Source organism: Bombus huntii, chromosome 1 (genome assembly GCF_024542735.1).
Source record: "Bombus huntii isolate Logan2020A chromosome 1, iyBomHunt1.1, whole genome shotgun sequence".
NCBI lineage: Eukaryota > Metazoa > Arthropoda > Insecta > Hymenoptera > Apidae > Bombus > Bombus huntii.
In genome coordinates, this window is record NC_066238.1 from 11,454,124 (window position 1) to 11,481,766 (window position 27,643).

General features: G+C 38.3%; 1 protein-coding gene across 2 annotated transcripts in view; it reads left to right on the forward strand.

Moving 5' to 3' along the window:
- LOC126868195 (discoidin domain-containing receptor 2-like) overlaps positions 1–27,643 on the forward strand; it is a 140,775-nt gene that overhangs the window by 78,726 nt on the left and 34,406 nt on the right. For both annotated transcript variants that reach the window (XM_050623427.1, XM_050623437.1), the window contains exon 3: positions 23,762–23,864. In XM_050623427.1, the coding sequence (XP_050479384.1) occupies positions 23,762–23,864 (103 nt within the window). The remainder of the gene's footprint in view (positions 1–23,761; positions 23,865–27,643) is intronic.

Below are 27,643 nucleotides of genomic sequence, written 5' to 3' on the forward strand. Positions count from 1 at the left end.
TTGTATTATATATATAATAATTACATTTTTTATGTTAATTTAAAAAAATTTTTTTCTGATTTTATCAATAATGTTCGATGCTGTCTTGGTATAAGATATCAAACAGGATATAGATTTTTAAACATTTTAATAATCCTATTAATTCTAATATTTTTCCTAATAATTTATTATCTACCTCACTCTCTACAAGTGTTCTGCTATCCTAATAATTTTTTACATTTACCTCACTTTCTGTAAATGTCCTAATACTTATCAATGGAAATGTAGATGTAACATTCGAACATTCGTATATTTTCTCTAATATTCTCGTTCTACTTTATAACTCGACGCAAATACATGAATTTATTTACGAAACTGAAAATAATCTTCTTTTATGAAGATACACGATAAATTTTTTAGGGAGGTTTTTTTATTAGATAATACACGAAGCGAAATGTTTTACAACAGCGGATATGCAATGTATTCCTCATGTTATCAAGGTTTCTTTTTTATATTCGAATATATTGAAATATTGTCTCGGAGTTCATCAGATCGTCGAACTTTTTTATGTATGTACAACGTTTTATTTGTACGAGCAATGTTAATCATCGATCGTACATCTAGAACCCTACAAATTCAAGAACAGAGAAAAGTGACTATATCCTGTGAAAATATTATTTATTAAAACGTATTTTGAAATTTACCATTATTTATACTATTCCTTGGTGATAATAAACTTATGGAAGCTATTTCTTTTTTACGAGATAGATGTTAATAGTCTACCGAGTTAATGAAATTAATAATGTTACGAAAAATGCAGTTGATTAATTCAGCTTTCAGAACCGCAATTATCGCGTCCACGTAATTATTATTTATCAAAGGAATAAAAAGGAAGCAGAAAATGAAACTACAAGTTTGCGTTAGAGGGGTCAGACAATATAAAGAGGGTGCATTAATCTGAACGCGAAATGGAACAAACGAACGCGTGTACGTTTAAAGTAAAGTGCTGAACGATTTTTTTACGGTTCGCTCGCACGCCAAGCTTAGAGGTTTATATTGTTCGCTAAAACTAACTACCTGTACATATTCAGATTGCTGGGATTTTCTCAAGATTTAGCCGCGTTACGAGTGTCTACGAGAATGAGGAAACGTTCTAGTCCCTTTTTTTCAACCGATATATTCGAGAATATTTCACCAGTTGCCCTGAAAAATGTAAGAATGGAAGGGGAAACGTCGCGTGCGTGCCCTGGTATAATGCTCTGGTGAATCAGCCAGGTGTCTGAGAGAATTTGAAAAGATATCGCTTAGGATTAATTTACGACGCACCCTAACGTTGAATAAAAATTTGCTGGAGGGTGTAGTGACTTAAGAACGATAAGAATTGTCTCTGTGCCATCTCGAAGATTAATGGAGCTTTAGACAAAATAAACGAGGCAAAGCGTATCCAAAACCTCTTGCATATTCCATGTGTATGCCTATACCGGGGGATTGAAAATGATCATTCTTTATCATTGTAAAGTCGTCGGATTAATTTGATGATAAATTTTCATTTTCACAATCGTATTCGAATGTGTATTATTTCATAAAAAGTTTGCGATACAAATTTGACAAATTTTTTTTACGAAAGAAAAAAGGTCAGTTCTCTATAATAATGAGCTATTTATTAGGATGTTTATTGTCATTTACTTTTAAGAGTGTAACGAATAATTCACGATGCAATAATAACATGTACTGTGCTTTTATTCGCCGGAAGTCGCACTGGACGGTCGTTGTATTATTATTAAAACGATGCACGCGGTTAGACAACGAGCACGAAGGGATTTTTGGGTCCACAAGCTCGACCTGAATGCTCGTTATAGACACACCTTGCCTCGTTTCACCTCTTTTACGCTGAACTTTCTTAACGTTCCGACTTTGCAGGATAACACTCGTCCCCATGAAGCTAATTTTACGCCAGTTACGATACTAAAAAGACGGGATATCCGCTTCCTAAGCATTCTCTAAAAACGAAGGACATGAGGTGGATAGGTCGTAATAAGTACTGAAGAATTACTAGAGTATAATTAACAGTATATTTATTAACAACACTCCCAATATACACTTTGTGTGGAATTCACTATGAGAAAATCGTCTATGTACGCGTAGACGAAATCGAGACCACGCGTTATTTCGTCAACGAATCGCTGACACGTTTGCGCGGCGTTCCGAAGTCCAAACATCATGTTTGTTGCTTCGAAAAGTCCGAAAGGTGTCGTTATCGCGGTTTTTTCGACATCTTTGAACGCTATCGGAATTTGATGATATGCGCGAACAAGATCGATTTTCGAAAAGATTTTCGATTTGCGCGAAGTCTTCGATGTGTGGCGGCGTGTACCTGTCGGGTACAGTGCGGGCGTTCAACGCACGGTAGTCGCCACATGGTCCCAGGTTTCCGTCCTTCTTCGGTACAACGTGCAGGGGTAATACCCACGGGCTTTTCGGTGGTCGCATCACGCCTTGTTCGATCATCATTTCAAACTCCGCCATAATCTGTTTAAGTCGATCAGGTGCGAGTCGGCGGGATTTGTTGTAGACAGGTGGGTCGGACGTCGTTTCGATGTGATGTACCACACAGTGTCGAGTTTTCTCTTGTCCGAAATCCGATGGACGAGTTAGATCCGGAAATTCGGCAAAAAGTCGGTGATACGTCGACTCATCGATGATTGTCTTAATCGACGCTGTTGTCACGTAAAATTAATAATAAAAAAGGAGTAGCTGAGCACTTAACTTGACCGTGCTTTTTTAATTTTGTAGGCTTTTATTCACGAAAATGATTAAATATAATATTACAATAAAGTGGTGAAATTAAAATAGTCGATCAAATCACGGCCAAACTGCACACAAGACTCCAGACTCAAGACTAAAGACTAAAGACTAGTCTCGTGGTCGAATGCTTGCACTTTTTATATGTTGCGTTTGTCGGTGTTGAGGGGCAAGGGGAGGATCCTGATTGTTCTACTTAATGGGGAAAGTCAAAGTAATGGGCAAAGGTCAAGTCAAAACCTAACAGTTCGCTGTCAGGTAGTATGGAATGGCGTGGATTTGGGTATGGTCGTTGTCACACTGTCTGGGTCGTGGCTGTGTATCTTTTTGTTGACAGGTTCGAGGTAGAATCTATGAGGCGTTTATTTCTTACGTCCACCCACAATTCGTAGTGGCTGAGGAAGTCCACACCGATGATCGGTGTGTCGACGTCCTCCGCTATTATAAAACGCCACTTTATTACTCGACGCAATGCCAGGTTGAGGGACACTAGGGACAGTAGGTCACGATGCGTGACCCGTTGCGTGACGAACCCGCGAACAATCATAGCTAAAAATTCACTAAATGGTAAATTTGCAGTTTCTTCATTCAAGCAGAATTTATTTCACGAAAAATGATAGTCTTAAAAGTTATATCGACGAATACCCTAAAAATTCTCAAACTCAATCTTCTCCAAAGTAAAACTCCATTTTAAAGAATCGTATTTTATGCTTTCTATTAATTATTGCAATTGATTGATAGCTCTATTTCAGCTGCACCTCTTATTACGCGATAGTTATAATTAATATATTATAGGCTAAATAAATTAACTGAAAGCTTGCGATTTTCACTTCAATACGGTCGATTCAGCAGTCGAAAAAGTATTCCCAGAAGTAGTCCTTAAACCGCAGACGACCATTCGACGCGAAATCTCTCGAAACCGTTATGGCACAGAGAATATTCTATAATTCCATAGTGAATGATTCATCGTAGTCCCTCCATTGGCGCTAAAAGTCCCACATTTTTCTTAGATATCTTTGATTTCGATAACACGTCTCGTTCGAGAGTTAGCACAGTCGTTTCCAACTTTTAAAAAAAAAGTCGTTTTCTGGACTCCATCCATGCGACTCGCGTCGCCGTTGCATCCATTAGCTCGTGAAATCAGGTCGAAGGCTTCGAATATTTCATCGATGAAGACGAAAAAAGATGCAAAACATAGAATCCTGCTCGTGAGATGAGCCAAAAAGAGATCAGAACAAAAAATTAGAAGAAAGATAAAAAAAAAAAGAAAGATAGAAAAGAAGGAAAATGAGTGAGTGGCAAAATTCAATATGGAGAGTCTTAAAAAAAAAACACCAGCAGGCGTCAGTCGGCCACTGCTGGTGGAATAGATTTAACGACGGTGCTTATGCGGCTTTCATAGACCGATGACTGGTCGAAGGGACTGTTAAAAAATTCGTATGGCCAACAATAGCGCGAAACGACCCGGTGTCCCAGTTTTCTCCATGCGGCCCATCGTATGCTGTCCCATTTTCTCTCTTCGCAACTTCAACGATTTACGACGCGCGATACACGAGCCACGTAAATTCGCATCCGACTCGTACTAGGAAAACAGTGCGTGATATTGGCCAATGTTCGACGAGTAGGGTCGTGTACATGGATCGAGATAAGCACACCATAGAACGAGACCTTGTCGTTAACCGACATGACAGAACATTAGCTTCGACTATCATTTTATTTAGTTTCGTTTTTTGCAATATTTTTTATTCTCGTTTGACTTTTGTTTTTTTTTTTTTTTTTTTGATGTAGTATGCCATTTTAAACTCCGCTTAACTTAGTCAAGTTATCTGAATTCGAGAAATTTGGAGCAACTTCGTGTGGACTTCTTACTTTACTTAATTCGAGATATTCATTCAACTTGCTAATCTCATCCTCCTTAGTCAAGTCACTTGACTTAGCGATTGTTATCAAACCACTTGACTCGAATTTATGTAATCTCAAACACTTTGCCGATATGAACTTATTATTTTAGTTGACTTGAGATATTCTTTCAGATTTCTACCCTCGTCCTCATCGATCAGGACATTTGATTTCGTGTTGCTCGAATTCGCATTCCTAATATACGTACCTGTTATTTTATTTGATTTAAAACAAACATTTTTCTTTCCAATTTTAAATAAAAATAAAGTTCTTTCAGCTTTTGTTTGACTTGAAAGGAACGATAGTCGTCAGCTGACGTAATTTCATTCCTAGTTTTAGTAGCTTTTTTCTCAATATCATGTTAGGTATCCATTGTTCACCATTAAATGTCCGTCCGAAGTAAAGTGACTTAGATTCAAAGAGCTTTAACTCGAGTAACTTGAAAAATTCCAAACGATTTAAATTCAAGCAGCTAATCTGAACGAGGCTCAACGTCGTCCTATTTGTCGATCGACGAAGTTCTAACCAGTCGTCCACGGATTCATAGAGCGGAAAAACGTTTTCGCTTGGTCCGCTGGAACGATTTCTGTTTGCCAAGTCGCGCTAGGAAGCGTGGCCCAATTCCGCGGGAACCTTTTCGCCAATCGAATTTGCAGCGTTTACCTAGCGATTTGTAATCTCCTGTTTACCCGTGCCGCGCGCCTTGTTACGAGTTTTTCTGGAATTAGTTGCGGAACCTAGTGCAACACGGGGACAAGTGTAGAGAAAGGTAGAAAAAAGGACGATAGGGACAGGAAATCAACGTGAAAAGAGAACTGGTATAAGCCTGGTGAGCTGAAATAAAATGTATTGTTCTTCGGCGGTTACGCAGCGGACCCTTTTATGCTAGTGGCTCGACCAACTTTGTTCGAGTAAAGGCGCCGATCGAATTGCCCGCTTGGTTTAAATACAACGAGGTGATGTGTCTATTCGTTTGAAAAAGGGAACGCTCGTTGATGGAACGAGATGAATCGCTGAATGCACAGTCTCTGGAATTACTTCAGTAACTGAACAAACTTTTCTAATTATCGATCTACAGAGTAGAATAGGAATATTTGTACGAGGCAAATAAGGATCGATTTAACGTTGCTGTATCATACAGAATGATAGAAAGAATGAAACTTCATTTCAATGACTTACGGTGAATGTTGAGAGGAATAAAAGGTATTTAATAATCCATTTTGCTGAGTGAAATGTACCTTTGTACTTCGTACGTGTGGACCTATATAAAGGAAACGATTTGGAAATATATTGATTAAAATGGTAGAAGAAAAATTGTTAGAATATTACGACAAAAATTGTCAGTAGTCCGGAGGAAATTTTAACAAAACAAAAAATGTAAAAAAAAAAATAGGTATGTGATTTATCTTTCTTCAACATAGATATATATTCATATGAAATATGACTTGGCGTATGAATACATATGTATTCACAACTATTCCATGCATTTCACTTTTTTGTCACACAGTATAAATATACATATATTCTCCATACGTTCCCATATATTTTTAATCCATCTATTCGTTATAAATAAGTTATACTCGCATTAGGTATCCCAATTAACTTGATACGAAACTAAATGACAAAAGATATATCTTTTCAACAGTTAAACGCTTGCAATTATACTTTTCTTCAAACACCCTGTATAAAAGTATACATACACATATCGATCGAGACTGATTAGCATAGGAATTGCTGTAACCAGCCCGTCATACGCAATGACTAAATTACCCTACATTCATTCTTTTGCCCCGGAGCTCGTCGCGAAAAATTGCCAACGCCAGATTAACCGTACACTCTGTCCGTTTCCCTTTATACCCTTGTTTAAAACTGGAATCATATAAGTTCTTCTCGCGAATAGCGTTCGCCCAGTGGTGCACGTCACAAAGCGAGGCCGTTCCCTTTTGTTCAAAGATAAAGGCTGAAAGAAACGCCATAGTATTTAGAGTCGAGAAACGCGGTAAATATTGCTCCGCCATTATGGTCGGATGAGAACAGTACTCTACTCGTTGCAATTCGTTTGTTAACATAATGACGATAAATTTTTATCCCGATGTTCTTTCGTTCGTGGTTTTTCATCGTCCACTTTGCCATCGTCACTCGATGTAACTATACGATTCTGTCAGTCGTACAAACATATCTGCGTGTATCTATCTGTGTGTATGTAACTATATATATGTATATGCGAGTGTGCCTACGTATATCTATTTACGTGTGCGTGCTACCCTACCGTATATCTATACGGACCTGTGTGTGCATCTATATTTAACCGTGCTCGTGTCTAGCTGTATCTGTGCGCGTGATATTCGCGTAGTGCTCATTTTCTATGAAAGAGCGCGGAATTAACCGCGAATAACGTTAATAACCCCACGTAAAATAGACCCGCAGCCTGTTTAAATTTAACTGCCCCGGCGAAAACTGCTTCGAAATTGCTTCGCCAAGACCGCGGCTGGAATTCCATTGTGCCAGACCTCCCCCGTGTAATAGAGAGCCGCGTGCTTTCTCTCTCTCTCTCTCTCTCTCTCTCTCTCTCTGCTCTTTAACTTTACGACGGCTCCTCCGTACTCGCTCGTTACAATAAACACGCCGTCACGATGGACGCTTCAGAAGTCACTCCCGGGGACTGCCGGTTTTAATATTCCGGCAAAGTGGCCGGGAACAATTACCCGGCCCAACGTCCTGGTTCTTATTAAACGTCTCTCTTTCTACCTTCCTGTGCACGACCTTCATCGAAACACCGCCCTAACCGCAGCTTTCTTCGAATTCGAAAGTCGTGCAAGAGAAGTTGAGTGGTAAAAGGGGATGAATGTTGGAGCTTGCGCGGAACATCTCAAGAAAGTGTTCTTTTCGTGGCTCGTTGGCTTGATAGCTTCCTTTTTTTATTTTGCAGTTGGAGAAAATCGAAATTGGGATGCTTGGTTGGTGACAGTGTGCCATACAATAATCAGTTGATAGACTTGTTTTTTTATATCGATAAGTTTAGTCATTTTATTTTGTTATTGTAGTGAAATATGCGAAGTCGTATTTATTTAGCCGTATTTAGGCGAAAAAGATCGAAGAAGGGTGGTTGGTTAAGTGATCTCTGTTATTGTGAATATTTGTAAAACTAATTGTGAAATACGATAATTAGTTGACAGCCTCTACCGCATATCGCAAGTAAAATTTAATTGTTCATCAAGAATATATTTTTTAAATATGTTCTAAATTCTTAATGCATTCCTAAGTATGTAAAATAATTTCATAACCAAAGTATGAAATAGAATATCTAAATAGACAATACAATTTTTGTATTCGTGTAGATTATAAAAAAGAAAATCAATGTGCAAGCGATACTGGGCAATGAATTTACGAGGTCCAGCAATAAACCAATTTCTAAGGTAGCGAAAGCTTTAGTTGAACGAGCCCCTAGGGATCCACGAGTTAAACTTCGTAGCCGCAGAATCGCCTGATCGTCGAAACTGACCCGGACTCGTAAATAATAATGAAAGCGGTCAATCGTTAATTCGAGACGCGAAGTTTCCGCGTTCCTGTTGTATATCGTTGAATCGCTAATTAGGTCTTCGGGACACGAACCGAAATCGATTGATTTCCGACTTTACCGGCAGAAGTCGTTCCGGATGCTGGCAATTGGAACGATCGAGCGATCACTGATTAATTTATCGCCCCTAAATGAGTCTCCCTGTTTCATCCAATTGGCACGATGCAACGCGACTGATAATAAGATATCTCGTAGTTTGAACAGATCGATAATGATTATCGCCAAATGCACCATCGGACACAGAATTTATGCCACCGAAGAAATTATACGATATTCCAAGTTTTTTTTCTTGGATTTGAAGAAAAATTAACTCGTACTATTCTATGCCATGTACAAACGTTTGTTCTTTTTAAATGTTCCACGTTTTCGTTGTATTTAATTATTTCTTCGAGAATAATTCTATTTTTTAACGTTGAAAGCGATCTAGTAAAATAGAGAATATATACAATCTAATGGTAGGTGGATTACAAAACGCTTAAATTTACTGCGCTTTTCGAATTTCTCTGTCTCAATCTCGCTTTCCTTTCGTCAAATAGAATTTCACGTTTCAGAAAGATTTTTAGCGTAACGCTGAAACGAGAAATTGTGATAAGGATTCTTTCGTATTTTTCTTAAATCTAAGAAATTCTTTAATTGCAAATCTAAACTAACCAAAAAGATGACTCTATCACTATCACGCAGTCCTATACATACGTATATTAGATCTATTGCTTAGAGAACAATTTGTGATCCTCAATGAATAACGGCGCCATATAAATTTCCCAGGTTTCGTTAATAATATGGCATAATATTCTCTTTCAAGTCTGCTAATTACGTAACATACGCTCAGAAAATTTGCATTTTTAACTAGAACGTGATTCATGAAACTTGCTCTTTCCACGCGGGAAGATCTTATCGGACAAGTTTTGAATAGGACACGCATTCATTCGTAATATTTCTGCAGCTATGGCAGATGTGTAATATACGGCCGCGCAAAGGAGACGTTTAAAAAGACGCGCGTCGAGACGCACGCGACGAGTTCTATACGAAGGGAAATCGGTGAACGAGGATATAAGAGGAATAATAAAAATCCCTGGAAGCTACAGATACCATTCGATCCACGCGGATATACGTCGCGTTCGGTATCGTATTCATCGATATCCCACCAAATATCGGCAGTCGATAGAACCTAAGAAATTCATGTTCAATCCAGACACATCCATTTACAAGGTAAAATACGGCTAGCTAGCGTGATGTTTCCTGTGTATATACATATACGTATACATATATACATGCATACATATACAGGGTGACCTGAAGGTTTAATAATCAAACTTTGTCAATTTATTCTATGAGTATAATGAAGTAAGAATTTTACATAAATACATGTGAATTTTATGAATATATTATGTGTGTTATATGAAATCTTTTGGAATTTTCTTAGCCCCGAGACACGATTATCATAATTATATTAGTAGAATTTGAATTCAATCTGCAAATGCATTAGATATTTATTGCAAATATGTGTTCAGTAAAAGATTAATATATAATATGAATAGCAGTCCTGAACGTATAATTACTGTTCAAAATGGACCATTAGATATCAATGTGTGGCTTATCAATGTGTTGAATAATTGAATGCACAAGTACTTTGATAACCTTTGCTAAATACATGCTTGCAATAAATATCTAGTAACTTCTATGTATGTCTTCAGACTAGCTGGTGTACAACGTAATCCCGTCTTATTATAATACTAAAGAAGTTTTTAAATATTTTATATAACATAAACATTTAATTTGATTCTGACTATAATTCAAAATTACAAGACTATGGATTGCGTAGTATGATATTTCTATCTTTCATTTTAGGTATAAGTTGTTTAAAGAGCAAATAAACTAATGAACAAATTATAAAGAAAAGATTAAAAAATTACTATTAAATCTTAGGACACCCTGTACATGTGTATATGCCAGGATTTCGTGCTGGCAGAACGCAAAGTCGCGTGGATATACATATGCATGCATTGTATCTCCATATGTATGCGTTTTCGTCTTGGAAAAGTTGCGCGAACATGGGCCACATCGGTGCCATGCCGTGCCTGGTCGCTTGTCTCCTCGTCGAATTGCCAGTCGCGTTACGTGGAAAGGCGGAAACGAATCCTCGTCATCCTCTTCTTCGTCGGACCCGTCTTCGTTAACGTTAACTTCTCCGAACGAAACGGTCTATGTCTCGTTTAAACGAACCCCTTCATGGCCAGCCGTGATCTTACGCGACTACTTTGCCCTGCATTTCCAAATGCCATCGTCAGATATCGTCACGTCTGCCATGTGTAGAGAACGAATGCTATCAACGCAAGCCGAATGAGAACTGTTCACATAACTGTTCAGACTGTGGATTAGGTTTATAATACCAAAGGCGATTGAATTGTGAAGATTAGGGGTTGAATGTGGATAATAGGGGATTCAGGTGAAGATTTGTGAGCAAACGCATATATGCGGAAGGATATAGTGGATACGTGTTCTGATAAATACGTCAGGGCAATTAAATGCATAATACAGATACTTACGAGTTTATTTCAGTTTCTTCAGATATTTCATTCGTCGGAATAACAATTTGTTAGAACACGCGTCTGCTGTAATTACAAGCTAAGTAGAAAAAGGCTACAAATTGGGATTGTCAAATTTAATGGAACTTTTAGGTCATGTAGCAAAATTCGTTTTCTTTATACTATATTCTGTTCTAGATCCTTTCATAGGCAATATATCAACAAAATAGCAATTGGATTCATTTATACAAGTTTCAATCGTCATAAAAATGTTTAAGATAAATTGGTAAATTGTATTTTAATCGGTCTACCATAGAAATATATGTTCTCACCATTTTTAAGCTGTTCGTCGAGTTGCTGATAAAGGAATTATTAATGGCTAATCGTTGAACCTTCGAGATTTGTTTCTCTGAAAAAATCGCTTCTAATTTCTACCGGTGTCTAGAAGTTCGCCGTTTACGTTTGCAATGGCGCAAAAGAATTCCAAGTGGGACATTCCACTTTACGTTGAAAGTTACGCTCGAAAGCAGAAATTAGAACAATTTAAAACTCTCTAGCGCTCGACGACGGAACAAGTTGGAACTTGCTAACGGTTGATCTTAGAACTTAGTAAAGAATGAGCTTAGGACCGGGTAAAGAAACCTGGCTGGCGGACCGTTAGAATTGTTTGGACACTGAACGAGCGAAACATTCGATACGTCTGGACGTTCCTCGACTTGTTGAACGTTAATACTCGGATACCGTGGGACGGTATTTCTACACCCTGTCACATTAGCCTCTCTATAAAATCTTAACTTCGTGACCATGAAAAAACTATGCTAAAAGTAAAATTTTTACGTTTGACGACCACAAGCGAAGAATACGATAAATTACGTTACCTATCTTTTATAGAAAATCATCTTTTCAATAAATACTAATTTTTATCAGTATCTTGAATATTTCACAAATTTTAAAAACATCGATTATGCTAATATTATTTATTCGTTTCACTATATATGTCGATTCTTGCACGTACATTTTTGTTTCAATTAAATCAATTGCTCATTATATACGTTGTCTTCTTCCATCACTTTTACCACCAAAAACCAAGTTCCAAATTCTATAGGAAGCTTACATATTAAATTCCCAAACAATAAATTCCCATTCGACAAAAAGTATTAAGACCATCAATAATATAGTTACAGTAAACTTCCTTTGCAATTCTGACTAACAGCAGACTATGTTTCTCAAAGCTGATGTACCACCGGTATAGCAAAACAGGCTCTGAAGATCTTTAAAATTCGATTCGATGTCCGATGATCTTCCTACGAATAAAGGACGTCCCTTTTCCTTTGAGAAACACCCAACTGCAAGAACTTCCCTCGCAGACGTTTCCCGTAAGCGCGTGCATCGTGTTGCACCGTCCACTTCGGTAAGCGTTACTAATGAATGAAAATCCGGATTGGAAACTTTCCTGTCACCCGTGCCACTCTCCGTCGTGCAATCGGCTTTGTCCATTTCTCAGCTAGAAGACCGACCTTCGTTGTTTCTTGTCACTCGATTCCTCCTATTTTGTCGAAACAACTATACGTCTGTACGTTCTACGATTTTCTCGTAAACGATACGCACATTCGTTCTTCCACATCGACCTCGCGCTTTGCATTTTCATGCTGTCCGTGTTTCACTTTTCCACCTTTCGCCTTCGCCTCTGTAGCAACCTTTTATTTCGTTTGCTTATATCGGTTTCTCTCCTCTTTGAAGCGTTGGGAGCATCGTCAGGTGTCCAGGCTATAATCCTGTTCGAACTGAACTCGATCGGGACAGCGGGGATGGCCCAAGGGTCGTGGCCAATGGCGTAGCAACGATTCCCTGGACCGCACTTGACCGCTCTTTTATTTTCACGAATTCCCCGTATCCCCCTATTCGCTAAAACCGGCCACGGCGGGATTGTCCCTCGGACAATGTGGAGAAAATTCCCTAGATTTTAGTTGCGTCCATGCATCTGCACGGGTCCCGTCCATTCCCATGCCGGAATTATTCAGACGTTCAAATAAATTTGCTAGACAATCGGTGGATCACACGGGAACGTTTATACGAAAGCTTCTTTTCATCTCTGGAAGGATATTTATGGATGTGTAATCGTAATATCGCGCTTTGGAAGGTGTAAAATGTTCAGTTTCTATATAGATTGGCTCGTGTAGCTTGATATTTAAATACTTCGCTGTAGAACATTATTATGTTCGTGTCGAATGTGTTATACGAAACGTGCTGAAATTTCATTAGCACTGTAACGAAACACTGCTATTACGATTATATCGATCAAATTTGATATTAATTCGGAAACGTGTATGGAGAATACAAAATATTTATTGCAAGCATATATTTAACAGAGGTTACCACAGTATTTGTACAGCCAATTATTCATTACATTAATAATAATTCACAATATCTAACAGATTATCTTTAGTGTTAATTACTTTGGTGTTTAAGACGGCATTACATGTTATATACCAATGTTTTGTTAAACATATGACTGCAATAAACGTCTCGCAAACTTTCATATGCATTTTCAGATTGCCTTCAAATTTCATCGATATAATTCTGATAATTGCGTCTCGCTACAGTGCTAATGAAATACACTGCCAAAAAGTCTCGTATAATACGCATAAAACGTATCTACAAGCGCTTGAATACTTTCGCGTATATCTTCATTTACGAGTACATAATCTCACTTGATTGATTCAACGATGCCTAAAGAAAGAAGTATAATCTATGCTTCGTTGATAGTGCCGCTTCATCGTTTGTTTCCCAACGGCGATGTCGCGATCATTAGATTTCATCTGTATGCGATTTGAAGAGAAAGTGAGAAAGGAACGCTTAAAGGATGCTTTTCAGCGCGAAAACGAGTTGCCCATTTCTCTGATTCCCTCTCCTGACATTCGTTGTATATACACATATACATGCCTATATACATGTACATACATAGAAAAGCAAGTGTATATGAAAAGTTTTAATGGCGTTCTGCAGGCCAAGTGTTTCGTCAACATGGGCAACGAGGGAACGACGAGGCGTCACGCCGATGGAAAAAAACTTTAACGAGGTGCACGAAGGAGGCCCGCCGGAAATATTAGAGAAGTTTTAAGAAAATGCAGCTTAAGCGTGTGCACGCGCGCGCGAGAGAGCTAGCACAGCCAATGCGCGGGAATAGTCGCGTCGATAAACTTCTTTTAGAAGGGAAAAAGTAGCGGCGGAGGATAGGAGAGAAATCGCATTGGATCGTCGGCGGTGGAACAGAATGGAGGCATTCGTCGAATGCAATTTTCCTGGAGAACTCGTCGAATACCGGGCGGAATTGTGATTTTAAACATCGTGTCGCGCGAAAAAAGAAGAATTTCTACCGCTCCCTGCCTCTCGTCTGCTCCCTTTCTTCGTTCCTCTTTGAAATTCGAGCGTCCGAGCAATTTTTGTCGGCTATTCTATCATTTCTTCCGTTTTTCTTTCCCTCTTAATAGATAAAACAGATAAAACATTGCTTTCGAAATAATCGAAGATATAATCGTTATCTATGAAACATACGAATTATCATAAAATTGTTACCAGCGTTGTTTTGATTCCGTTCCTTTACTGATATTCATAAAAATATGATATTCCATAAATATCCGTAATCTAACCATTATCGTCATATTGATATATTTATGCATAAGGATATTCAAACTCGAATATACGTACGTGTATGCAACAAACCTTGTAAACGTAGAATCGAAGCAAAGACCAATCAGTAGATTCATAGTAAACTGCTCAGTTCAAACGGAGCAGTTCTTTACGCTTTCGACGGGATTCTTCATAATCTCCATCGAGTCAAGCTTCAAATTAGCATCTGATCAAAGAATCGAATCTGTACTTTTATCTATCAACTACGTTCTCAACAAGAGAACAGCTGAATTCGTCGTTAAACCAGGGCAGATTGAACGATTTAAATAAAAATCAGATCAAACATATTCTATCACGATAGACATCATACAGATGCTCGTTATGTATGTAAAATATTCGTCTCGTTCTCAGCTACGATGTTTCACAGCGCATCGACGTGCAAGTGTAAAAGAAAGAAAGAAAAAATTGTGCAGGAGGAAGACCAAGAAAGCAAACCGACGAATTCTCGAGCAGGAGTTGAAAGTTTCACAAGAATAAGGCGAAAGTTAACGCGTACCAATCCTTTGATCCGGCTCAAAGGTTGAAAAAGTATTCATCGTCTGAAACGCCGACGGTTAACGAGACCAACGTGTTTCGAATCGCGAAAGATCTACCTTTCTTTCGTATAATCCAAGTTCGAACTAGGTTCAGGCTAGTAGATGGTCGTTGGCGATTCAGAGAAGCATAAAGTCGCGTGCGAGCACAGAGAAAACGGCACGCGTCGAGAGTCAACTATGACCGAAACGTTAGGATTTCCGCGTGTCGCATTCACCGCGAACGCCAAATTGCACGCCAACTCGCAAGACGAATAGTTCGACGTGGAATGTGTTGTAATGAATCCACGAAACGTTTCGAGCGTCGCGAACCTCGCGGCCGGATTCTCCCTATTTGAACAATAGCGCGAGAACTGTTACTTAGGGGCGGTGTGGCGGACGTGCAAGACATATGCGGCATTCCACAGTTTGCCAACTGAATTGGAGGAAGCGATGGAGGAGAAAAGGACTCTCGGAAACGATATCCGATGCTTTCTTGACTGATCAATAAGAAATCGAACGAGGAATTTTGATTAACAGTTGTCAGGATAGATAAAAGAGCTTTAAAAGCTTTAAGGAAGCATAGATGTCTGACCAATGTATGTACACAATGTATATTCTGCTGAGGAGCTATATTTTTCTATGTGCGTTTGATTTTTTAACCATTGGTGTGGAAATTGAAAGAATGTCTGCCCAAAGCAAGTATAATCTACTGACAAGCACATTCTAAAACGCCTGATTTTTCAATAGCCGCTAGCCGTCTGACTAGTACACGTATACTGTAATAATAAGTGGACTTTATACGTGTAACTACGTTTGATTTTTCAAACATTAGCGGGAAAATAAAATGAATATTGAAACAGGGATATCTGATCACTAAGGGTATAATCTACTTGACCGTTCAACAGTTACTGGGGAAATTAGAAAAGTGTTAAAGCAGCACGCGCATCTAACCAGTGTTCTGACTGAAGGTATAATCTACTAACAAATAAATTTGAATACATTTGATACTCCTACAACTGTTAGAAAATTAGAGTGCTGGAACTACAGAGGTATCCAAAGGCTATAATCTATTGACAAGTTCTAGACCTCCTAGATTCTATAATAATATGTCTGACGTGAATATAATTTATCGATTCTAGACTCTAGTATGTCTGATCCTTGAATAATTATTGAAAAAGTTGAAGAAACGTTGGAGTGTTGGGTATCTGTCCATTTCGAGTATATCCTACCGATGAGCAGATATTAACGCCTTCGCTCAGATCGGATTTTCATTACTAACGATGCTATATCGTTTCATGATTAAATATATATAATCTACAAATAGAATTAAAATATCATTTGAGAAGATACCAAATTAATTTACGCGCCTAATAAACTATTGCGCTTTCCTTTTTCAATAAAATCAGAGTCATTATTCAGGAAAGTCGTAAAACCGGTGAAAGTACGAAAAAGAACGTCTATATAATTTGGCGAGTTGATTTACGCCGCACGAAAGTCTAAAAGAAGTTGGTGTTACGGTAGTTGAGCTTGTCGCTGATTTATCTGAATCGGCAAAAATCGTTGGATGAGGAATAGCGGTTACAAATGTACTTCCCGTAAAAGGACATAAATTTTTTTCCTACGACTAGCGTTAGAGTACATAGGGCGGAGAGTCAGTCTCTCTCTCTCTCTCTCTCTCCCTCCCCCTCTTTCTCGCGTAGGGTACATAGGAACGCTGTAATCCGAAGTGAGGTAAATCATTCCAAGGTGCTTAACGGTGTCCTCATTTTCACGAAGCTTAACCGTTGTACAAGAGAAATTGCATTTCTGGGAGGACCAGGCCAGTCAGGGCCAGTAACGCATGCATCATGTAGCCAGGCAAAAAAAAAGAAGAAAGAGAGAAAAAAAAGTCATCCCGGAGAAGGACAGTTTGAAGTAACGTCAATCGTTTCTCCTTGAATTGAATTCATTTTTTCCCATCATCCCGCTCTGCTCTACCTGTTCTTTCCTTCCTTCCTTTTTTTATCCCCGTAATTACGTTCTACGTGTAGACGAAATTCCGTGAAACCAGTGGCCACTTTAACGGTGAACGCAACCCCTATACACATACACACCTACACATGTAATAGATAATTCTAACAAATTACATCGCAGACATAATGCACCGTAAATTAGCGAAGAATCGCGGTCCACGTAGTGACTGCATTTCCGCTGGCTCGTGACCAGAGAAAGGCACTTTGAGAGCGCTCTAATTCAGTACAGAAAATAAATTGTCGGAAGGTGCTCACCCGTGTCCCCTCTTTCAAGAAGTACGCCCATCCATGAGACAGAGACAGACAATGACAGAGACAGAGATATAGAGAGAGAGAGGACAGGAGGGTAACACGAAAGCATGGAATTTCGTGAGAAGCAACGAGAGTTGTACCGAGAGAGCGTCGCGATACGAACAAACTATGGCGAAAAAGAGATGCGGAGGAAGGGAAAGATAGGCGAAAGGTAAAAAAAAGAAAACAAAACGGTGAACGACGAAAAAGAAACGAACAGAAACAGAAGACAGAGAGCGGAGATATGAGACGGAAAAAAGGTCTCCTTTTTGCGCAATTTGCCCGATCGTAGGAGCAAATTTTCCCTGGTATACAAAAGCGCTCGACATTTTAAAACACGGAGGCCACGAGGCTCGCGATTGTCGCGTGCTCGCACCATCTACTCCCTTTTCTCTCCGTTCGCCCTTTTTCCCACTTTTCTCCTTGTTCGAGCACACTTGCTCACTCGCTTACTCATTTTCCTCTTTCTTTCTTTCTTTCTCTTTCCCTTGCCTGTCTATTTCTCTGTATACACGTGGTACTTGACGGAGGCGTGTATATGAGAATCGACAAACACGAACGAACATCAGCAGCGTAGCCCACGTCCCCGGAGGCTCGCGTTATTTTATGTCGCTTGTGACTCGAGAGCATTGCCATGCCCCCGCGCCTCAACCTTCTGGTTCCGCTTCCACCACCGAGTGCCAGGCATCGAACGAAACACGAAGACAGAAACAACGGCCAGAGGGTGAAACGACTGCGAGAATGCCGTTCTATGAATACGTTTGGAAGTTCAAACGCCTATGTGATTTGCATGTGTCTCCGAGGTGAGGCGACCTGCCGCTCGAGATAGACGCGCAGCCCCATCACCGACACCAACGCTTGCGTTGTGTATCTGAAACGGCGATAGATAGATACCCTGATGCCGAAGGTGAAACCCGTATTCTTGTTTTCTATGGACGATGGGAATTATTTAAGATTCAACAGCAAAGTACAGATGGAATTTTTTGAACGTTATTTTTTGAAATGTATGTATATTAGAGATTGGCATGAGTAAAATGTATTTTTGTTTCCTACGAACGCCGCTCCATTTGTAAAAGGAGTGGATGAAGCGCATTTGAAGTTAGGAATTATTTGAACCGTTTAGAAGCCGATCAATTCCATAAATGGAAAAGTATAAAAAACTTTAAAATCTATCTATCTATGGACTTAGGGGAGTAGGTCACTTATTTCTTGAGAAAATTGAATATTAATTGTATACTTATATAATGAAATTAAGAAGTTAATAAATTAATGAATAGAAGAATTGATCAGTTTGGTTTCTGAGAGACTTGTTTAAGATTCGAAATAAAAATGTATGTAAAATTGGAGAATTATTTTTGTTATCGAGAGAAGATTATTATTTGAAGTGTATACATAAGGTTCGATTCATACTAATATTTGATTGTTCCATTCTAATATTGTATTAGAGATCGTCGAGAAAGTGGAATTTAGTTGATGTAACGAATATGATCATCGCGAGGGATTGGGATTCCTAGTAAACAAACCAACCAATTTAATATCTGTAATAGCAATCAGAAACGTTCGACGTGACTGACACGCGAATCGACAGTAGAATGTGACCTGCCTATGGTCAGACATGCCTGAACATTATACTGACTAGTATTCCACGACAATTCAATTTATATAGCCAATCTACTATTTTACTATGTTACCAATCTATACCAATCTACTATTGTACCAATCTATCAGTGAGAAAAAGCACTAAACACAAATTGCTATGTCAAAATTTGACAGAATTCTTGTCACGTGTCAAATTATAGTTTGTCAGAGACCTTCTCCCCATAATTTCACAATGTAGATGGCTGCATCCATGGACAAAAAATTGTGCTGCGAATTTCAATTTAATTTATAAAGTCACTCCGCTAGTTTACTATGTTGCCAGTATAGCGATCTATCAGCTTACGCTTTTACGAAATAAAAATGAAAAAGTTGAACACCAGATTACTATGTCAAAATTTGACATTGTTATATAAAAATTACTGCTTTATCGATAGTCCGCGGACTTTTATACAGTTTATAAGCAATTTGAAAAATACTGCAAAAATATCTAGAATATATAAAATATCTCAAGTATAGCGTATTCGTTACGACATATACATATTTGACGGATATAACACCTCTCTCTACTTACGTCCTATCTTTAACGATATTCCTGAAAATATAGATTTACATAAATATCTGCAGTTTGTTTATCAGTCATCCGAGTTATTAAAAATTTCTCACAATCCAAATGAAAGCCATTCGCGGAAGATAAAGAAGGAAGGATTTAATATTACTACCCAAACTGTAGCTACCACGAAATAAAATGAAGAAACTAACGCATTAAATCGCTATATTAAGATTACTATTTTATCAGGCTATCATGACCTCACAATCCAAATGAGCATCATTCACGAAACAAACCACAAGAGAAATATTTAACGGTTCCACCCAGATTGCAAACTACAGTTATACGCTCCCATAGATAAGAAGAATTAACTTATTAAATTGCTACATACGAAATTGTATATCCATTTACAAAAGTTACTACTTTCTTTGCCACTGAAATTAACGAAATTCCTTCACTCGTAAATTCACAATCTAAACGATAGTGATTCGCTAAAGAAAGTACGGTACAACGATTTAATAGCAAATTTCGATGAGTTTCTTTGTAAAGGTTCACACAGCATGTGCACGAAATTCCTCATCCGTCACGAGCCAATCCGGTGGAATCTCATAGCGAGCACGGAATAGACGACGCCCGTCGCCGCTTGAAAATCGGCCGAGCACCGTGAAAGAAGTACGCAGATCATGAAGGATGCTTCTGGCATCGGTACTTACATTGAATGCGTGCACGTGCGCGGTAAACGATGCGCGACGTTGATACGCCGGCGATGCATGAATGCCATTGAAGACTCTGACAGCTTGGCGCAAACGGTCCGAGGAACGAGGGAGCGTTTCATTGAAACTTTTTATAACTTCCGGCGAACGGCCGAGCATTTTCCTTGAATCACGGTGGATTTGTTTGGCGGTTAGCGTCGGCATGTTCAACGTGAACGTTTCAAGGGAGGAGAAGAAAGTCGCGTTCCGCTGAAAAGTTGCGTAAACCCTCGCTTCTCTTTTTGTAGTCTCAGAGAGAAACATGTCGACTTGTGTTTTAAGTGGCGTTTAATTTCGCAAAAAGGGAATATCGAAATGGGTACACCAATGGTTAAAATAATTAACGACGAAATATTTCATGGAAAGGTCACTTCACCCTTTAATTCCGTTATTTTTATGGGCAAAAAGAAACTCGTGAAACGGAATGTTTTACGAGTTCTACCGAATAGGTACAAGCTTTTCCTGAAAAAAGCTATATTTATGGAGAATTTTTCGTTTGTATTGCGCTCCCTGTCAGAGTGAAATCGTAAGCGGCGATGTTTATTGGAAGAATCTTTTGCTTTATTTCCGCGGAAGGAAAGTTCGTCGGCTCGGTTTAAGGGAAAGCTGGCTTACTCGGAAAGGATTTCCGTAGGAGGATTGATGAAAGGGAAAAGAGGGAAAAGGTTTAATCGAGCGGAAGCATGCTTACCATCGTACAGCTGCCGAAGCCAAGAAGAACGTCTATGAAATCAATCTACCCTGCACTTGATTTTGAAAACCTGTTGTTAATAAACAGGCCAGCTTGTGAATGAAAAACAGGTTCACGTTGAACAGGACGTTTAACAGCTAAAAATATTTCCTGTCATGTAGTATTTCTTGCAATATTTGGAGATTCCAGTGTCATCGATCTCTTGATGGATACTAACACATAGTATTTCAGTGTTTGCTTAATTTAAACATGATTCTAAAATAGATCAAGATATAATAACCACTTATTACGCGTACATTATTTCGAAATACAATACTCAACATAATTAGAGAATGCCTATTATGAGACGTTTTATTACGTTAAACGATAAATGATGAAATATAGGAACATATATGGAAAAGTAATATAAGCTTGATAAATTGGTATATTATCCATATAATACTGCGACAAAGATTTTCAAACAGTTATTAAAAAAGAAAATAAATATATAGACAGAAAAATTAGATGTAAAAAATCGAATTAACACGGAGAACGATCTTCTAATTGTAGCACTGTAATATATGTTATTATATTTATAATATACTTAATATATTTAAAAGATTAATTGTCTCTTCTTGACGCTAATAAATTCATTTTTAAAGACGATAAATCTTTGTAGAACGTTTATAAATTGGAGATTCCTTCGTATATATCAAATCATGTATCGAAGGAAAACGTTAATCCTCTTAGAGTAATAATTTCAGATATTTTTCTTCGTCTTTTATCTTTCCAATTCTCTTATTGTTTTATGGAACACCCATAATATACTTCTACATTCAAGAATCTCTTACTTCGTTATGCCGTAAATGGCAGCCCTTCTGCAGAAGATTCCGCGTTTAATCCGCGCGCAATTGAAAATGCGTCTTCCGCGCGAGAGCGAAAGAACCGTCGATCCTCCTCATCTCGATAATGTAAATTTATTCGCGCCGATTAATCTCTCGCGTCTCACATTGGACTTGGCCAGGTCGCGCGGACTTTTATCGTCCGGTGAAAACTTTAATGGAAAGATTATACTCGAATGCCAGTAAACTTCGGGTAAATTGAAACGCGAATGAGATAGCTGACGGACTAATAAGTGTGTAGCGACCGGATAATACCATGTGGAGAGACGCTCGTCACTTATCCATCAACTTGCCGAGCAACGATTGCAGCGTCTATCTACCGATCGTGATTTTAATGAAAGTCTCGGAAACAGAGAAGCTGAAAAAAAATGAATTATGAACGCATCTTCAAGAAAGATATATTGATGCGTTATTGAGTTCGATGAGATTGAAATTTACTGTTTATGGGATATTATAAAGAAACAAACATTGAATTAATATATTTTTATAAACATAGAAATTGTGAGATTTCGGTGAAATAATGGTAATTACATTAAACGAATAATTAAAAAATTGTCTACTTCCTGTAAAAATTGTGACACACTCTGGTCTCTAAATTCGTATTTAACATTTTGCTATTATTCTTGTCAACATTCTCGTTCTTTCTACTGCTCTGTTTTTTATTCAGTAGTTATTCAACTATCTCTCGAAAATATTCTCAAGGATATCTAGGTGTTTAGAGTATTTTAAAGACATATCGAATCTTCAGTGACATTCTTTGTTCACACGATAATTCCAAATGTTCAATTCAAGATATAACACTTTATACTTTAAACCTAAATTACTCATCATACGTGTACCGTTCCAGCATAAACATTCTTAATTCACTCGACGAGAAATTCTATCGTTCGCACAATTACACCGAAAAAATTGAAACAGGAAATCAAATAGAGAGCCATTTGATCTGTCGTGTATGTAACATTGCGTTCAATTTTTTAGGAGCATCGAAACAGGAAAAATTGTCCACCACTCGCCGTTCCAACCTACCAATACGTCAACGATATTTGTATTCCCATGGGCGTATTATTGTCATAAATATTTCTAGACCTTTCGGGGTTGTGTTTGCTCGGTCGAACAACGAACTTTCACCGCATGATATAAAATAGAGCCACGAAGAAACCGTAAGGGAAAGATTAGAATTTCTACGATTTAGTTGCCAGGCTTATTAATCTCTCAATTTACATTTCCGCTCGCCGATCGTCGGTCGACATTGTACGATAGATATCGTGGAATGTGACTATGGAGTACGATTCCACGACGGAAATGGCCGTTCGATTCCTCGTTAGATCATTGTGCGCCATGATTTCTCTGGCAAACAAGGGGAGAACGGTGAATCGCTACGACCGCGATCTAGCAAATACAGAAGTTGTAAGCGTAGGTAACTATGTCGGTTATACAGTTAAGTCAAACACAGTAAACGACAGTGAAACTATAAAACCAGCACAAACTTTTTGAGAACCTTATGAGTTAATTACCTTAATAAACCAAGGATCTATCTTCGGTTCATTTTCTTCATTTTCTGCCCTAATCGTTTATTATCTTCCATACTCTTACATCATTATCTATCACAAAAGCATTGAAAGATTCGTAACACATTAAGTTGTCAACAAATCGCAACGTAAAATGATAGCAAGTCACAGATGAGGAAAGACTTATTCTGAAACTGATCATTTTCACTTTTATAAATTTCTTAATCTTACTACATCGTGGCTAATACATTTAACGTCCCATTCATAGGAACCAAGCATTTTACTTCTATAGATTCGTATATCGCAAAGAAATAATATAAATAACCATAAATTCCGAGTTATAAGTTAAATAAGTTAAATAAATAAGTTAAAAGAAATAATATTTGTAAAATAATTTCTTTCCACTTTCTCATGGCGTTGATCGGTGTGCCTTCCGAACGACTCGTACGTACAAACCGTACATATAATAACAAAGTTAAACGATGTGTTTCAGGAGCGTGCAATCAATCCTTGGGGATGGAGTCTGGCGACATACCGGATTCAGCCATTACGGCGTCCTCGTCGTATGTGACGAACGTCGGTCCACGAAATGGCCGGTGAGCGCATTACTTTTACGACGTACCCTTTTCTGCGTACCCTTGGTCGTCGAGCCGCCGTTAAATGGTACCACGGCTGCCTTTTTAACGCGCTTCCTAAAGGGAGAACAGATCAAACCGTCCCGCGACAGACACGCTTTCTACATTAACGTGCCGCTCATAGATGCCACGGCCATACTCCTCTTGCCTTCTCCCGCCTGCCTGTTTTCTGCTTTTCTTCTTCCTCTTCGTCTCTTTCTGCCATTTCTGCTGTCTCTCATTCGCGTCTGTAATTTAACGATCGCCGGCTGTCGCGGCCGTTTCGTCCGGAACTTTACTTTTAATCACGTCCAACGTTGGATGATAAAATTAATCGAGGCTCACCGCGACACTGTTTCCGCTTTTTCTCCTGGCGTTTGCGAAAATTACCAGCGACAGAGGAGGGAAAAAAGCGGTTAGCTCGATACCGTTCGGAGCGAAGTTACGCGCGGCATTGGCAGTTTCCCGCAAGAATTATTATCCGGCCGTAATTGCGTTGTTATTGGGGTGAAGTGAAGAAGCAATTCGCGTGATCGAGCACCGGCCACGACCTTGTCTTCCTGTACATGCTTCTGAACGTTCTCGTGCTGAGCATAGAATTTTTCTATCGAGTTTCATGAAAAATGAAATTGAGACTGCAGCTTTATGAGATTAATCAGGAAAGAAGAGGATATTCGAATGAAATTATTCGAAGTAGCTGTTAGAACTTTCGTTAGAATGTTCGTTTAATTACTACCGCGGAAGATTGGATTGCGAATGTTAAATCCTATCTTTATGAGTATAATTAAAAGAAATGAAAATTAAATAGATACGTGTTTTACCCTTGAAACATTCCGCCCTCTTTAGTTAAATCGTCTTATCTCGCATTTAATTCATTTTTCAAGATGCGATGAAACATTTAAAGCTCTTCGTGTTCCTTACTTTTACGTGAAGTTACACATTATACTGGCTTTTATCTGCGCTCTTACGAAATAATGGCTGAATATTTTAAATTGAATGAAAAGCAAGAAAGACGGCATAGAAGAATAATAAAACTTCAATTTTCTCGAAATGATAGACAGGGTTTATTAAATAAGTAAGGCAGTATTATACTAAATGCTTTATGCTATAATTTTTTCCTATATCTTCGCAGACATGTTATGTGCATTCCGTACATTTTTGTATATTTAAATTTGTTATAAACTTGCATAAACATTCGTAATCTATTATTGCTTCGCGTGTTCGTTTCATGAGAACGTTTATTGAAACGAGCCTTCCTATTTACGCGTGGCAGCGATATTCAGTAGTAGTAGACTGCCGTGGTCAGACACTGGAAGCACCTTATAAATGAGGACCGTTCAGACGGCTGGAACACTTGGCGTTGCCATCCATAAGGGATGGAACTAACGTTCCACCATAATAAATACTTCGTGAAACTTCACTGAAATTTCTCACAGTCCTGAGAAATTTCAGAAAGAGCCACGCCAAAAACTTGCAGAGAAACAAATACCTTAATATAACTTTAACCGCTTGAACCCTTTAGTTGCGGGTAGCGAATACCTTAATACACGTTATTCTTCGTAACGTATTCAGTTACCCTCGTCTATTTATATAGCAACAAAAATTTTACCAAAATGTGTAAATTATAAATAACCTAATAAGTGAAGATATTAATTATTTTTTCATGAAATAAACGAATTTAAATTATTTAGTAATAACTTTATGAATAAATTACAAATATATAAAAACTGTTTTTATTTGGTCTACAAAACGTTTTGCAGAATAAAATCAATTCTTTCATATCATAACATTTTACAACGCGTGGCTGTAATGGTAATACAGAACAAAATCGTTGCTGATATTTTTATGCTTAATTAAATCACATCCCTTTAAAATATTCAAACATTTCCTTCCATATTTACAAAAAACATTTACACAAGTTAAGTAAATTCCATTAGGTGTATTAATAAATCTTTCATTTCAACAATAATGTAGAAGAATCATATTCGAAAATTCGTGCTTCAAGTATGTATACCTCGAGCACTAACGCGCAAGCACAATGTTGCACAAACAAATGTTCACTCGAAGTCCGCCAGAACTAAAAGGTTAATAAATCACACCTTTAAATCTTCCAATGCAATATCGCTACCTCGCAACAAGCAAATCGATCGACTAACAAAAGAATACTAAACTTCATTGAAAACATTTACAAAGACCATTCTTCTGACGACTATTCGAATCTTCAATCAAAAGATGAAACACGATGAAACACAAATTGGTTCTATTTATTTAAACCTCGTGTCCAATAATACAGCCAATCAAAACAAAATGCTACGACAAACGCTTTAACAGCTGAATACCAACATGGGAACACACGGAATGAAATCGACGTCGTTGACTCGCAAGAAAAACGCGACGGATCCTCTGATCAGTCGGCAAGTTAACTTCGTTATTAGGTAGGGAGCACGAGCGGGTCCAATAGGTGGTAAAAGTTTCGCGAAAGTTTCATTGGGTCGATTTAGAGAAAACGTGGGGAGCGTCGGGACGAGAGGAAACGCGAAAAGGAGGGGATTGGTTGGGAAAGAGAGAGGTTGGAGAAAAGAGGGAAAGAGGGACGGTGGAAAGAACTGAATCCCGGATTCGCTGTTTAAGTACACTTCCCTCGAACCGAAGAAGTTCTTGAAACCGGCGAATGGCCCCGTGAATTGTTCTTCTTTGTTCGAACGATGCTGTAATGGCCGGAGGACTATAACTGCGCCTAGACGGAGCTTCTCGCTCTTCAAGAATCGGTGAAACATTAACTTCGCGCCGCTTCCAAAACTGGTCTCCCCGCGATTCTTTATTAATTGGATACTTCCAATGCGATGTTACGGGACTACACGACCATATGAATATGACAAGCAAGAAACATGACAGACTATGAATTTTTATGAAATTTCATTTTTTATGGAGAGAACTAACGAAACGTAAATGTAAATGTGAAAAAACCTGCACAGTAGTTTGTTTCGCGAACTAAAAGCTGTAACGAAAATTATAAACATTATTTTTGGGCTTTTAATTTTATCATAAATTACTCAGCAGTCTAAGAAGGAGCAATTTTCGAATTCAATAATCAATATAAATTTCGTATTACCTAAATTGTCCTTCTGTTCGGTTGTCAGATTAAAATGTATTTTTCCGTCCTATTCAACTTCGTAAAAATGATTCTCGACTTTATCGTTCATAAAATGCTGTCAATTTCCCGGCTAGAAAACTTCTATTTGTGAGTATTCCTAGCAATTCCTAAAAACTTATTCAGTTGAAAGTATTATTTGTTGCAGCAGATCAAAAAAGAGGTTTTCGTTTCTCGATTCCGAACGTCGATATTCTCGATCGTTTGAAATATTTCGTGTACATTGGTCACGTTGATAAACATTCATCGTCATGAAAAGTCCCGTTAAAGAAATTTAATTAATTAACTCCGAGCAATTTTAGACTAGGAACTTAAAGTAGCAATTATAGCTTCCTCTCTCTCTCTATCTCTCTCACTCTCTCTCTCGATATTTACCATGTCTCTGTCCACTGTGGGCGGAAATATAATATCAATTAATTATGTTTGTCCAATTGGAATGAAAAATGACCACTGGCTATTGTAACTGGTAGAAAGGAGAAGGGGTTGAGAGTTGGTTGGATTCGGCGATATGGCGTAACGATCCGTGAATTGAGCTCGTACGATTTTGACGTGGCTACATTTTCGGTACGATTATTATTGTGCAATTTCAGTCGGTGCATTGGCAGGCCCG